The 15,832-nt window shown below is 46.4% G+C and overlaps 1 protein-coding gene across 3 annotated transcripts in view; it reads left to right on the top strand.

Annotated features, from left to right (window-relative positions):
• The window catches only part of CRYBA4 (crystallin beta A4), a 31,014-nt gene that overhangs the window by 13,910 nt on the left and 1,272 nt on the right, over positions 1-15,832 (top strand). For 2 of the 3 annotated variants that reach the window (XM_047697488.1, XM_047697489.1), the window contains 4 exons: positions 10,985-11,035; positions 11,681-11,799; positions 13,138-13,279; positions 14,929-15,071. In XM_047697488.1, coding sequence (XP_047553444.1) covers positions 10,997-11,035; positions 11,681-11,799; positions 13,138-13,279; positions 14,929-15,071 — 443 coding nt within the window. In that variant the 5' untranslated portion in view covers positions 10,985-10,996. Of the gene's footprint in view, positions 1-10,328; positions 10,392-10,984; positions 11,036-11,680; positions 11,800-13,137; positions 13,280-14,928; positions 15,072-15,832 lie in introns of those variants that run through there. The other variant, XM_047697490.1, reaches the window with a different exon arrangement.

The following is a 15,832-nucleotide window of genomic DNA, read 5'->3' as shown; positions in this document are numbered from 1 at the left end:
CGTCGTTTCTCTGTTGGTGTGATATCAATCAGCCCCACCGGTTAACAACAACATGACCGCTCTCGGAGTTTTTAGGGTACACCAGGCCTGTTAACGCCTATGAATGAAGGCTCACATCACTCAGTGAGTGCCATGGCGTCCCCTCTGAGCTCAGAGAGGGGAAGAGACCCACCCAAGTGCACACCACTGCTCAGAGTTAAGATTTGGGTTTTCACACAAGCAGATGGACCCAGCAACCTGGTTATTAATTGCTCTGCTGTTTCCTTATTCGGACGAATCCACCCCTAGGTCCCCAGCACTTGGCCCAGCAGCATCTCCTGTAGGAGATTCTCCGATGACACCTGTTCAGGGGATGAATGCATGCTGGATCCTGACTCATTTCCCTCTGGCGTAGTCCAGGAACGGGTGTGTGGATGCAGACACAGGCCTGGGACTGGGGCATGAAGGGGGAGCCAAAAGGAAGGATTCAGAGTGTGTTGGGGGTTTTCTGAAATGGGGACCACGACTGCATGGGCGCTGTCTGGAGAGGGCTCTGGTCAATGCGTCTAGTTCCTCATTGTTTTGGGGGTGCGGACACCACTGAGTGAAGAACATCTTGTCCTGGGCCCCCCTTTCATTCTGGAGACAATTTCCTGGGATTTGAGGATTCCCGGGCAGCACAGATGGAAACCCTCTGGTCCAGCTGACTCCTGAACACTTTCTGTAAGAAGAATATCGTCCTCCCCCACGTTCCCTGAGGACTGTCTTTTCTTCGCTGTGCTCTGCCCACTCCAGGCAAGTCAGACATCTGCACCACATCTGTGACTTGCAAGCTCTTGCTTACCCCCCCCAACAACCCCTATGTCCTTCTGTGAATCAACATTCCCTTGAATTGGCAGTTGGCTTCCTTCCTTCCTGGGGATGTTGATGGGGATGTTGATGTTCTCTCTCTCTCTCTCTCTCTCTCCTCCCTCCCTCTCTTCCTCTCTCTGCCTTTCTCTGCTTACTTTTATCTTCTCTCTCTCTCTCTCTCTGCCTTTCTCTCTCTTCTGTCATGGCTCTCTCTTGCTCCCCCTCTCTCTGCCTCCCCTCTCCTGTCTTCTCCCCTCCCCTGGGGCTCTCAGCAGCTGCTGGGTCCCCTTCTTACCTGGGGACCTGCTACTTCCTGCTGAAGGACAGGCAGGCAGTCAGGCGGGCGGGCTGGTGCAGTGGGTGACTGGGGGCCGACCCCCCATTTTATAGTCTGGCAGACACCAGGGCCCATGGTCTGTGGCACAAAGCAGGAGCTGGCTCAGCACATTCGGGGCAGGGAGAGGCCCCTGGGGCCCTGATCTTGCCTGGGTTACTGTGGAGGGCAGCACTTTCCATTGTGGGCCCAGCTCGCACAGCAGAAACCCTGGCCAGCTGCCACTCCACCTTGCCCTGGGCCTGGCCCCTAGCCAGAGGCCTGTCTCTAATACCCCAGCTGTGCTGGGCCCACGGGGTCCCTGCTGGCTGCCAATACTGGGGAGCCCCAGGGGGTGGGATATTTGTGAGACAAGGAGCACAGCAGATCAGAAAATGCTTTGTAAGGGCAGATGTGAGTGTGATGTTAACAGCCCCACCTGCTGAATGTTCGCATTTGCAGCTGCAGACACGCTCTACCCACTACATAGTCTTGGTCAAGCCCCAGGGTGATCCACCTTATTCGGTACTTTTAGTACCCATTTCACAGATGGGCCAAGTGAGCTTTCTGACAGAGAGATCAGAGCCAGGAACTGCCCCCACAGGCTGGCCTGGGGAGCCTGTCTGCTTCACTCTCATGCTATCTGACCTTGGCTCTGGCCTGACTTTCTGCCCCAGGTATAGAAGTCAGGATAGAGGCGTGGGGTGGGGGCGCTGTGTTCAGGTGAGTTGAATGTTCAAAGCCTGAGTCCTGTTCCTCTACCCACATTAGGCCCAGATGTCTCCCCCGCTCTTCCCTGATCTGCCTGTAGAAACTCCCCTCCATACCCTGATCCCAGGGACAGAGCTAGTGGTTGGGAACATGCCTGGCCATCTCAGCACTTCCTTGGGGAAGCTCCGAACCCCACCATTTCTTGTACTCTGCTGGACCCCAGCACCGAGCATGGGGCCTGGCACAGAAGGCACCCTCAATCAATTTGGGCGGGCTAAGAGGTTCTGCCAGTGGAAGCTGGGGTCCAGGGGGAGCAAGGGGAACCTGGATGGGGGGAGAGAAATAGGGTGACTGGCTGGGAGAAGTGGAGAGCCACAGAGAAATAGAGAAGATGATGGAACTCGAGCAGGAGGAGAGACGCGCACTGTAGGGGAGGAGACAGAGGAGACGGAGAGACAGAAGACAAATGGAGCAATAAAAACTCAGAACAATGGGAGGAGTCAAGATGGCGGAGAAGTAGCAGGCTGAGACTACTTCGGGTAGCGGGAGATCAGCTAAATAGCTTATCTAAAGATTGCAAACACCTACAAATCCAACGGGAGATTGAAGAGAAGAAGAACAGCAATTCTAGAAACAGAAAATCAACCACTATCTGAAAGGATAAATGAGGCAGAAGAAAGAATTAGCGATATAGAAGACCAAATGACAGAGAATAAAGAAGCTGAGCAAAAGAGGGACAAACAGCTACTGGACCACGAGGGGAGAATTAGAGATAAGTGACACCATAAGACGAAACAACATTAGAATAATTGGGATTCCAGAAGAAGAGGAAACAGAGAGGGGAGCAGAAGGTATGTTGGAGAGAATTATTGGAGAGAATTTCCCCAATATGGCAAAGGGAACAAGCATCAAAATCCAGGAGGTTCAGAGAACCCCCCTCAAAATCAATAAGAATAGGTCCACACCCCGTCACCTAATAGTAAAATTTACAAGTCTTAGTGACAAAGAAAAGATCCTGAAAGCAGCCGGGAAAAGAAGTCTGTAACGTACAATGGTAAAAATATTAGATTGGCAGCAGACTTATCTACAGAGACCTGGCAGGCCAGAAAGAGCTGGCATGATATATTCAGAGTACTAAACGAGAAAAACATGCAGCCAAGAATACTATATCCAGCTAGGCTATCATTGAAAATAGAAGGAGAGATTAAAAGCTTCCAGGACAAACAAAAACTGAAAGAATTTGCAAACACCAAACCAGCTCTACAGGAAATATTGAAAGGGGTCCTCTAAGCAAAGAGAGACCCTAAAAGTAGTAGATCAGAAAGAAACAGAGATAATATACAATAACAGTCACCTTACAGGCAATACAATGGCACTAAATTCATATCTCTCAATAGTTACCCTGAATGTTAATGGGCTAAATGCCCCAATCAAAAGACACAGGGTATCAGAATGGATAAAAAAACAAAACCCATCTATATGTTGCCTACAAGAAACTCATCTTAAACCCGAAGACACCTCCAGGTTTAAAGTGAGGGGGTGGAAAAGAATTTACCATGCTAATGGACATCAGAAGAAAGCAGGAGTGGCAATCCTTATAGCAGATCAATTAGATTTTAAGCCAAAGACTATAATAAGAGATGAGGAAGGACACTATATCATCCTCAAAGGAACTGTCCAACAAGAAGATCTAACAATTTTAAATATCTATGCCCCTAACGTGGGAGCAGCCAACTATATAAACCAATTAATAACAAAATCAAAGAAACACATCGACAAGAATACAATAATAGTAGGGGATTTTAACACTCCCCTCACTGAAATGGACAGATCATCCAAGCAAAAGATCAACAAGGAAATCAAGGCCTTAAATGACACACTGGACCAGATGGACATCACAGATATATTCAGAACATTTCATCCCAAAGCAACAGAATACACATTCTTCTCTAGTGCACATGGAACATTCTCCAGAATAGATCACATTCTTGGTCCTAAATCAAGTCTCAACTGGTATCAAAAGATTGGGATCATTCCCTGCATATTTTCAGACCACAATGCTCTGAAGCTAGAACTCAATAACAAGAGGAAATTTGGAAAGAACCCAAATACATGGAGACTAAACAGCATCCTTCTAAAGAATGAATGGGTCAACCAGGAAATTAAAGAAGAATTGAAAAAATTCATGGAAACAAATGATAATGAAAACACAACGGTTCAGAATCTGTGGGACACAACAAAGGCAGTCCTGAGAGGAAAATACATAGCGGTACAAGCCTTTCTCAAGAAACAAGAAAGGTCTCAGGTACACAACCTAACCCTACACCTAAAGGAGCTGGAGAAAGAACAAGAAAGAAACCCTAAACCCAGCAGGAGAAGAGAAATCATAAAGATCAGAGCAGAAATCAATGAAATAGAAACAAAAAAAAAAAAAAAAAAACAATAGAACAAATCAACGAAACTAGGAGCTGGTTCTTTGAAAGAATTAATAAGATTGATAAACCCCTGGCCAGACTTATCAAAAAGAAAAGAGAGAGGACCCAAATAAATAAAATCATGAATGAAAGAGGAGAGATCACAACGAACACCAAAGAAATACAGACAATTATAAGAACATACTATGAGCAACTCTACACCAACAAATTTGACAATCTGGAAGAAATGGATGCATTCTTAGAGACATATAAACTACCACAACTGAACCAGGAAGAAATAGAAAGCCTGAACAGACCCATAACCAGTAAGGAGATTGAAACAGTCATCAAAAATCTCCAAACAAACAAAACCCCAGGGCCAGATGGCTTCCCGGGGGAATTCTACCAAACATTTAAAGAAGAACTAATTCCTATTCTCCTGAAACTGTTCCAAAAAATAGAAATAGAAGGAAAACTTCCAAACTCATTTTAGGAGGCCAGTATCACCTTGATCCCAAAACCAGACAAGGATCCCATCAAAAAAGAGAACTACAGACCAATATCCTTGATGAACACAGATGCAAAAATTCTCGCCAAAATACTAGCCAATAGGATACAACAGTACATTAAAAGGATTATTCACCACGACCAAGTGGGATTTATTCCAGGGCTGCAAGGCTGGTTCAACATCCGCAAATCAATCAATGGGATACAACACATTAATAAAAGAAAGAACAAGAACCATATGATACTCTCCATAGATGCTGAAAAAGCATTTGACAAAGTACAGCATCCCTTCCTGATCAAAACTCTTCAAAGTGTAGGGATAGAGGGCCCATACCTCAATATTATCAAAGCCATCTATGAAAAACCCACCGCAAATATCATTCTCAATGGAGAAAAACTGAAAGCTTTTCCGCTAAGGTCAGGAACACGGCAGGGATGTCCGTTATCACCACTGCTATTCAACATAGTACTAGAAGTCCTAGCCTCAGCAATCAGACAACAAAAGGAAATTAAAGGCATCCAAATCGGCAAAGAAGAAGTCAAACTATCACTCTTCGCAGATGATATGATACTCTATGTGGAAAACCCAAAAGACTCCACTCCAAAACTGCTAGAACTTGTACAGGAATTCAGTAAAGTGTCAGGATATAAAATCAATGCACAGAAATCAGTGGCATTTCTCTACACCAACAACAAGACAGAAGAAAGAGAAATTAAGGAGTCCATCCCGTTTACAATTGCACCCAAAACTATAAGATACCTAGGAATAAACCTAACCAAAGAGACTAAGAATCTATACACAGAAAACTATAAAGTACTCATGAAAGAAATTGAGGAAGACACAAAGAAATGGAAAAATGTTCCATGCTCCTGGATTGGAAGAATAAATATTGTGAAAATGTCTATGCTACCTAAAGCAATCTACACATTTAATGCAATTCCTATCAAAGTACCATCCATTTTTTTTCAAAGAAATGGAACAAATAATCCTAAAATTTATATGGAACCAGAAAAGACCTCGAATAGCCAAAGGAATATTGAAAAAGAAAGCCAAAGTTGGTGGCATCACAATTCCGGACTTCAAGCTCTATTACAAAGCTGTCATCATCAAGACAGCATGGTACTGGCACAAAAACAGACACATAGATCAATGGAACAGAATAGAGAGCCCAGAAATGGACCCTCAACTCTATGGTCAACTCATCTTCGACAAAGCAGGAAAGAATGTCCAATGGAAAAAAGACAGCCTCTTCAATAAATGGTGTTGGGGAAATTGGACAGCCACATGCAGAAAAATGAAATTGGATCATTTCCTTACACCACACACGAAAATAGACTCAAAATGGATGAAGGATCTCAATGTGAGAAAGGAATCCATCAAAATCCTTGAGGAGAACACAGGCAGCAACCTCTTCGACCTCAGCCGCAGCAACATCTTCCTAGGAACATCACCAAAGGCAAGGGAAGCAAGGGCAAAAATGAACTATTGGGATTTTATCAAGGTTCAAAGCTTTTGCACAGCAAAGGAAACAGTGAACAAAACCAAAAGACAACTGACAGAATGGGAGAAGATATTTGCAAATGACATATCAGATAAAGGGCTAGTGTCCAAAATCTATAAAGAACTTAGCAAACTCAACACCCAAAGAACAAATAATCCAATCAAGAAATGGGCAGAGGACATGAACAGACATTTCTGCAAAGAAGACATCCAGATGGCCAGCAGACACATGAAAAAGTGCTCCATATCACTCGGCATCAGGGAAATACAAATCAAAACCACCATGAGATATCACCTCACACCAGTCAGAATGGCTAAAATTAACAAGTCAGGAAATGACAGATGCTGACGAGGATGCGGAGAAAGGGGAACCCTCCTACACTTTTGGTGGGAATGCAAGCTGGTGCAACCACTCTGGAAAACAGCATGGTGGTTCCTCAAAATGTTGAAAATAGAACTACCCTATGACCCAGCAATTGCACTGCTGGGTATTTACCCTAAAGATACAAACGTAGTGATCCAAAGGGGCACGTGCACCCGAATGTTTATAGCAGCAATGTCTACAATAGCCAAACTATGGAAAGAACCTAAATGTCCATCAACAGACGAATGGATAAAGAAGATGTGGTATATATACACAATGGAATACTATGCAGCCATCAAAAGAAATGAAAACTTGCCATTTGTGACGACGTGGATGGAACTAGAGGGTATCATGCTTAGCGAAATAAGTCAATCAGAGAAAGACAACTATCATATGATCTCCCTGATATGAGGGAGAGGAGATGCAACATGGGGGGTTAAGGGGGTAGGAGAAGAATAAATGAAAGAAGATGGGATTGGGAGGGAGAGAAACCATCAGTGACTCTTAATCTCACAAAACAAACTGAGGGTTGATGGGGGGAGGGGGTTGGGAGAGGGGGGGTGGGGTTATGGATATTGGGGAGGGTATGTGCTATGGTGAGTGCTGTGAAGTGTGTAAACCTGGCGATTCGCAGACCTGTACCCCTGGGGATAAAAATATATGTTTATAAAATAAAAATAATAATAATAATAAAAAAAATTACAATAAAAAAAAAGGAAAATAAAGGAAAAAAAAAAACTCAGAACAATGGAACAGACACCAGGAGTCTTCTCATCCAATTCTTCCCTTTCACAAATGGAGAAACTGAGACCCTGCTGGAACAGGTGACTTCTCCAAGGTCCCACTGCAGAGCTGAGGGAACTGTTGGGCCAGATCTGCCAGCAGTCTGGTGTCCCTGCCCCCAAGTGGTGGTGGTGACACAGGTTCCTGCCTCTTCTGTGGGGGTCCCAGGACCTAGCCCCCTACAGAGTCCAGATCTGCCTTGAGATCACCAGGGCCTGGGCCCAGCTCTGCCGTCTGCTCCTGCACCCCATCCAGCACCCCCTCACTTCCCAGCCTCCCCCTCAGCCTTTTATCCCAGGCCAAGGCCTGGGAGGGGGGCAGGAACCACAGGATGGGGCAGCCACTGGAACAGGGGCCAACATGCCTGTGGCTGGGGGGGTGGGGCAGCCACAGGTCTGGGCTTTAAGGCCAGGCTGTCTGGAGCAGTTCCATGTCCCCTGTGGCCATGGGCTGCCTGCCAAAGTGTGGGGGCAGAGGTAGAGGCTGGCCACCCCCAGGCTGGGTGGCTACACCCTGAGCATTTTACTGACTTGGGTCCTGTCATCCTCACTATGAGGGGGTGTCTCCAAGATGAATCTCATTTGCAGATGAGGAAACCAAGGCAAGTCCTTTCCTCTGCTCTCAGCTTTGCTGGCTCCTGGATGAAATGGAATCGGGAGTCACATTCTAAGTTCTGAAACTTAGCTCTTGAAAATGATGCACTCCTGCTTTTATGGGAAGAATTGTTTAGTGGTATTTTTTCAGCTACAATTGTAGTTGAAGTTACCATTGACATATAACACTGTATAAGATATACAATGCATTGATTTGATACATGCATGAATTGTAAAATGATTACCACCATTGTATTAGCTACATCCTCCCTCCGATCACAGTCACTGTATCTCCTTTGTGGTTGAGAACACTGAAGATCTCCTCTCTTAACAACATTCAAGTACATGATGCCATATTATTAGGGATAATCACCATGTTGTACACTACTCCATCCCCAAACTTCCTAATTTTCTAACTGGGAGCTTGTCCCCTCTGATCAACATCTCCCCATTTCCCCCACCCCCAACCCCTGAAACATCATTTTACGCCCAGTTTCTGAGTTTGTCTTTTGTAGATTTCATATAGAAGTGATATGAGACAGTATTTGTCTTTCTCTGTCTGACATAGTTAACTTAGCATAACGCCCCTGAGGTCCATCTCTGTTAATGCAAATGGAAGAATTTTCCTCTTTCTCATCGCTAAGTAAATACATATGTATGTATGTATACATGTCTATATCACATCTTCTTTATCCCTTCGTCCATAGCTGCACACTTAGGTCCTTCCCATATCTTGGCTATTGTGAATAACACTGCAATTAACATGAAGGCACAGATATCTTAATAGTAATCATTTTTATTATTAGCAACCATGATGACAATGAGAGGGCACATAATGCTTTCTGTGTTTCAGGAGCGGTTCTGAACAGAAAGTGCTTTTCATGTGTAATTCACATTTACCCTCACAATACCCCAATCTCTTAGGCTAAGCCCAATTTATTTATTTTCTTTATAGCCATTTTGTACACGAGGAGACTGAAGTTCAGAGAGATTAAGTCACACGCTCGAAGTTCCCAGCCCGCAGAGTGGGATGCAGAGCCAGGCTGCCTGGCCCCTAGCCTTTTACCTTCAGGGTAGCCTTTCATCAGAGTCATGCATTTGATAAGGCTGCATGTCACCAGCCCAGGAGGGAGCTAATATTGCCATCTTACAGGCCAGGAGCTGAGATCAGACATCCTCCAGGTCGACCAGATATTAGGAGGCAGGGCTAGACTCTACCCACAAGAGTGGTCTTGTTTCCAGCCACACTCTTTCCTCTTGGGTCAACCCCAAGGGTAGGAGTGTAGGGAGAGTGTGTATTCAAAGTGAGTTTTACAAACCCGGGATACCTGGGATACCTGACAGGTGTACTACTGTTTACACAACACGTTCACACCCACCCGCTCCTTATTCTGCCTACAGAACCATCTGGAGTACTTTTTGAATTTTATGGGTCCTGGAGACTCTGGCTCAGCCTGCCTTTCTTGCCAGGCCCCCTCCTGCAGGGCCCCTGAACTCCAGCCAACTAGGCTACCAGCTCTTTCTCATACATACACCCCACATTCCCACCTCCACACTTTTGCTTAGAAAAAACACTCCTTACATCTTGCTTTGTACACATCCTCCTTACCCTTTGGAGACAGTCTAGGTTAAATGCCACTTCCAGGGGCACCTGGTGGTTTGGTCAGTTAGGCATCTGACTCTTAATTTCAGCTAGGGTCATGATCTCAGGGCCGTGGGCTCAGTGCAGAGCACAGAGCCTGTGCTCAGTGCAGAGTCTGCTTGTCCCTGTCCTACTGCTCCTTCCCCCACCTGCATTCATGTTCATTTGCCCTCTCGCTCTCTGTCAAATAAATAAATAAAATCTTAAAAAAAATAAATACCACCTCCAACACGAAGCCAACCCTGATTGCCCCTACTGGAAGAGGATGGCGAGTGGCATTTGTGAATGCATTCTCTGTGCCAGGCATGTTACATAACCTCACAACAACCCCGTGATGTGGCTTATTCTTGTCCTATTTTGTAGGCAGAAATTGAGGAGCAATGACCTGCCCCATGTCATGCAGCTAGGAAGGGTGAAGTTTTTGGATTCCTTGTCCAGGCCTCATTCTCTTGCTCCGATCAGGAGTCCCATGGAGCTAATTAAGGTAGAACTTCCCCTTCTCTTCTTCATAGCTGATCCCTGAGGGAGGCCACCTGACCCTTTCCCTTCCAGCTGAAGCCAACACTGCTGACACCTCTCCTTTGGGACTTCAGCCAGGACTGGCTTTTGTTTCGACTGCTCACATGCTGAGTCGGAGCTTTGTCTCCCAGGGGCCCTCTTCCCTCCCTGCCTATAAGAGCCTGACCTCGGCTGGTCCCACCATGTTCTGGCATATTCTCTGGGTCCGTCTTGGTAAGTCCCAGGCTTGGAGAAGGGGTGGGATCCGCGCTCCCAGTGAGCACCGTGGGAGGTGGGGAGACCAGGTCTCCAGTCCTGGGGATAGCACTGTGCCATCCTAAATGTCATCCTCACCCTAACCAAGGTCAGGTCCCCACCATCAGGACCAATACCTGTCACCCTCATTTAAAAACAAAATTATTCCTATAGTCCTGTTGCCTCGATTGTCACCATTAGAGTCACTTCCTTGCGTCAGGTGCTGTCTTGGGGAGGTTCTCTTAAACCTAGCACCCTGACACTGGCTAGGTTGATCCATCCCACTGGCAGCCACAGACGTTTTCCCACAGTGAGTGGATAAATTAATACAGAGTGGGGATCAGAGGCAAGGGGACCCCAAGTGGGTAAGTTTTGGTATGGTGTATAGGAAGCAAGTAAGGTAGATGACATTCATCACAGATGGAAAGACACAGATTGGGAAGGAGAGGAATGGGGCAAACTTAGTGCAGTCCTACCTGGATCCCATCTGGATCCCAATCTTACCCAAACTAGACTTTATCATTCAGGACAGGAGATGGTCAGGGTGGTTATCATGTTCTTCTCTCATGTAGGAAGCTGGCGACATGACCCTCCAGTGCACCAAGTCGGCAGGACACTGGAAGGTAGGAAGAGGCATGAGGGGGTGGTGTCTGAGGAGCGAGGGGGTGCAGAGGTCAAACCCAGGTACAGGGGACCCTCTCGATCTCCTCTGTTGAATCCCCACCTCACTCTGGGGAACGTGTTATGAGGCTCTATTTTTGCAGAGGATGCCGTCGAGGCTCAAAGAGGGGAAGGGACTTGCCCAAAGTTACACACAGGGTCTCGAGTTGAACTGGGGTCTTCTGGTCCCCAGACTGAACCAGCAACACTCCGGCAGAGAGGGCAAATTGGTGACTGCACACAGTCTTTGGGCAGGGTTTCTTTGGTCCCCTCTGTGTCAAAAAAAATTTTTTTTGGAATTTATCATTAGCCTTCAAAAAACTGGAGGGTCCACAGAAAAGTCCAGATAGAGCGATTGTCTTGAGAAATTGGAAAATCTGGCCGGCATTCCCAGGGGGCAAAAACAGGTGGCACTGAACAGAGATCACCCATTTATGGGGTCTGTGCCTTCCAGTCTGCGGCCCTTCTCCATCCTTACCTACCCTGGAGGTATCTGAGTTTGCTATCCTTTACTTGCCCTGCCCCACTGTTAGTCCTGCGGTGAGTTCCTAATCCCTCATCACCCACAGGACTCTGATGCTAGTCTCCTGCTTTTCTCTCTGTCACAGATTGTGGTGTGGGACGAGGAGGGCTTCCAGGGCCGGAAGCATGAGTTTACGGCGGAGTGCCCCAGTGTGCTGGAGCTTGGCTTTGAGACTGTGCGATCTTTGAAAGTGCTGAGTGGCGCGTGAGTGTGTGGGGGGATCTGAGTTGGGGTGGAGGGGGACAAGAAGAGGTCTAGAAAGGGGTGTACTTGGCCCTACCTTCCCAGGCTCTAACTATACTAGTGTGCCTTCCTTGGGTCCAAAGTGTTGGGCAGTGTGCAGGACAGTAGCATAAAGTTAAGCAGGTTGTGCACTGCGCAAATGTAGGTATCATCATTCACATAGATCCTGCGCATTGGATGAGGGAGTCTTGTAGGATAACACTTTTAGAATCAAGTGTTGGGTCTGAAATGTTCCTCTTAAGCATAAAAAGAAAGAAAAAAATCACTTGCCAAAAATAGAAGGTAACTATAAAAATATATATAGTAAAAAATAATGCTATTATTCTTTAGTTGAACATTGTTGCTGGAGGCTCTGAGCATAGGATACATTGTGTTAAAAGCAAAAGAGAGAGATTAATAAAATGTGAAAGTATTAATGACACACTAATATCACACTGAGGCTCCTATCCATATCAGCACCTTTTTCTGTAGAACTTTCTGTAAAGGCGAAAATGTTCCATGTCTGCATTATCTGATTTTGAACACTGGCCACATATGACCATTGACGACTTGAAATGTAGCTGGTGTATCTAAAGAACTGAATTTTTAATTTAATTTAATTTAGTTTGATTAAATTTTATATACGTTTTAAATTTAATTAGCTTTATGTGGCCAGTGGCTACCATACTGGTTAGAAGTTTCTAGAAGTTTGGGAAGTAGATTGGAAGGAGAACAATGTTCTCTCTATGTGATTTGGAGTCACTTTATATTATGCATGTGAGTGCCACTAAGGTCCTCTTGGGTGGTATTTACGCACCTCACATCTGGGAGAAAAAACTCTTTTCACTTCTGCTTTTACAGGTGAGGAATTAGGGATTAGATGGGAGCAGTGACTTGTCCAGGGATATGTCCAGCAAACTGACAGAGTCTGCGTGGAAGGAGAAAATAAGCTCAGGTTTATTACTTACATAAGACAGTTTGTTACTTAAGTAGTCAGCAAATGCAAGGTCATCATAGTGGCAGCCTCCTGTGTCCCTTGTCCCACAGGATGACACCAAAAGGGGCCAGATGACAGCAAGAGTGGTGGGCACTCTGCTGTTGAGGACCTTCTCCATGCTTCAGCTGTGGCTTGAAGCTCTACCCTCCAGCGTAGGGGTACAGGGGTACAGGCTCCTCCCTCCTCTCAGTGTGACAACTAAAAATGTCTCTAGACATTGGTTAAATGCCTCCCAAATGGTAACTCCCAAATGATAACCATTGGTCTAGAACTCAGGATGAGGGGGTCTCTTACCTCTTGCACTCTCTACCCTCTATCCACAGGTGGGTAGGCTTTGAGCATGCTGGCTTCCAAGGGCAGCAGTACGTGCTGGAGCGGGGCGAGTACCCATGCTGGGATGCCTGGAGTGGCAACACCGCTTACCCCGCAGATAGGCTCACCTCCTTCCGACCAGTGGCCTGTGCCGTGAGTCCTGCCACCACCTCGTCCCAGTGGGGTTTGGGAACTGACTAAACCAGAGTTCAAATTCTCATGTTACTTCTTCAGTCTCTGTGACTTGGCATCCCTCCCTCCTCTCTCTGAGCCTTGGTCTCTTCTTGAAATGGGACCACATCATGGGGAAGAAGAATGGGTGGCATCTGGACCAGATCACCACACACATCGTGACCTTCACGACTTTGGTTATGATATGAGACCCTTCATGCTTCACATCCCTCTTTTCATGACTCGGGGATACCAGGAGAAGCTGAGTGCCAGGGTTGGCAGGACAAGATGGGGAGGAAGGTTTTATTTTCTTCCTGATTCCTTATCAGTGTTCCTGATTTTATACTCTAGCGACTGCTTATGGAGTATGCATGGAGGTGGGAATGCCCACCTAGCTCTGTCTTACAGATGAAAGAGCTGAGGCTAAAAAGATGTATTTTTTTTCTTCAAATTTAAAAATCATACAAGGCACATAGATTTATCACCCAAAGTTCAGAAAGAAACCCAATATGACAGAGTAAGAAAAGTCACTTATACCCACATGACTGAACAGAAGCACAGTATTTTTTTTTTTAAGATTTTATTTATTTATTTGACAGAGATCACAAGTAGGCAGAGAGGCAGGCAGAGAGAGAGGAAGGGAAGCAGGCTCCCTGCTGAGCAGAGAGCACGATGTGGGGCTCGATCCCAGGATCCTGGGATCATGACCTGAGCTGAAGGCAGAGGCTTTAACCCACTGAGCCACCCAGGTGCCCCCAGAAGCACAGTGTTAACAATGCTGGAGACTTCCTTTGGTCTTGTTTTTATTCACAGATTCTGCCTTCACCAACTGGTATTCACATCTGTGTCTGTATCTATCCACCTATATGCCTATTCCTATGTATTTGGGCACATTTGCAACTTTGTTACAAAAATGGAATTAAAAGAAATGCAGGCTTAGAAATCAGCTTTTCTCACAGGGCAAATTGATCACAGTCATTCTCCTGGGTGATTAAATCTCATTGACAGCATCATTGTTCATAGCTCCCCAGTATTTCAAATTGTGAGCAAGTTCATTTGCTCCTGTATTCCACAATGGCTCGGGCATTGTGCTGATACAGGGACCCACGGTGGACCGTGACTGTGACCATGCTATCCCTGATTTCATGCAGTTTACAGCTTCTGATTTCACTTTGTCCTCCAAACGATCTTGACAAGTAGAGGCGGTTAGTTTCATTTTATGGGTATGGAAACAGCTGAGAAACACTATGTGACATGTCCCAGCTGGTATGTGTGGAGTCAGAATTTGAACCCAGATCACAATAATCCTCTTCTTAGCTCAGTTAACCACCCGATCCCCCATTTGGGGACTTTTGGGCTTGATTGGGCTTGATTCCCTTCCTCTCTTCCTCCCTTATCTTTTCAGTTGTCATCTTCAAGGCTGGGATGAACATCCCCGCGCTTATTTGTCCCATAGTTATTTTCTCTGTGCACAGGCAAATGGCGCACACCTTTTGTAAGGTTTTGTTGCCTTATTACCCTTTCAAAATGTAAGGAAGGCTGATTTGGGGGGACAAGGGCAGGGGTGTCTGGAGAGGCACCTGGGTTCTCAGCTGGGTGCCTGGAGGTTTGACCATTTCCTCTGCCTACAGAACCACCGTGACTCGAGGCTGACCATCTTCGAGCAAGAGAACTTTCTGGGCAGGAAAGGCGAGCTGAGTGATGACTACCCCTCCCTCCAGGCCATGGGCTGGGATGGCAATGAAGTGGGGTCTTTCCACGTGCACTCAGGGGCGTAAGTGAATCCAAGGCTCTGCCTGACAGGGAAGGAGAGGCTGTGAAAATTGTGTGCTGGGGATTTTGGGGCTCTGATACCCACATTCCAGAGGAGGACACTGAGGCACAGAGAGGTCTCAGGCAGAATTTGTGGGACAACAAATAGCAGACTCCCATATCAAACTGACACTATGCCCAGAGAATATTTATTGATCCTTGTTACCAGCTTCAGGAACAGCTGGATCCAGGTGCTACAGGTAGGGTTCTTTCTTTCTCCCCCTCTTGCTCTGTCTGCCTCATCGTCATTATATTCGCAGGCAATCTCTTCCCAAGCAAAGGCGACGGTGCAGCTTCATCCTTACTCCAGCCAACCCCACGGCAAGAGAATGCCTCTGTCTCACTGATTCCCGCAAAGGTTCTAGGAAAGGTTCTCATTGGCCCAACTTTGGTCATGTGCTCAACCCTGAACCAATTGTCATTGTGCAGGAAGGGAGTGGTCTGATTGGCTAGGACTGGTCATGTGCTCGTTGCAGAGTGAGCATATTCCCACATTACCTGAGAGGTGGAGGGGTGGAGGGAACAGATGCCCAGCCCTAGAGAAATAGGTGTGGCTCAGGCATTTTGCTCCAAGACCACCAGAAGGGAGGTGATTAAATCCAGCTTTAAGCCCAGACGGGACTGACTCTTCCCACCCTGTCCCCCAGTGGTTGGCGGGTGAATGTGAGATGTGAGGGCTTTCCTTAGGGGGGGCCATTGCAACCGGCCTCTAGGTGCCCTTTG

The sequence above is a fragment of the Lutra lutra genome, chromosome 12, assembly GCF_902655055.1.
Source record: "Lutra lutra chromosome 12, mLutLut1.2, whole genome shotgun sequence".
NCBI classification, from domain to species: domain Eukaryota; kingdom Metazoa; phylum Chordata; class Mammalia; order Carnivora; family Mustelidae; genus Lutra; species Lutra lutra.
The sequence above is the reverse complement of the archived record's forward strand: the minus strand, read 5'-3'. Positions and strand labels throughout refer to the sequence as shown.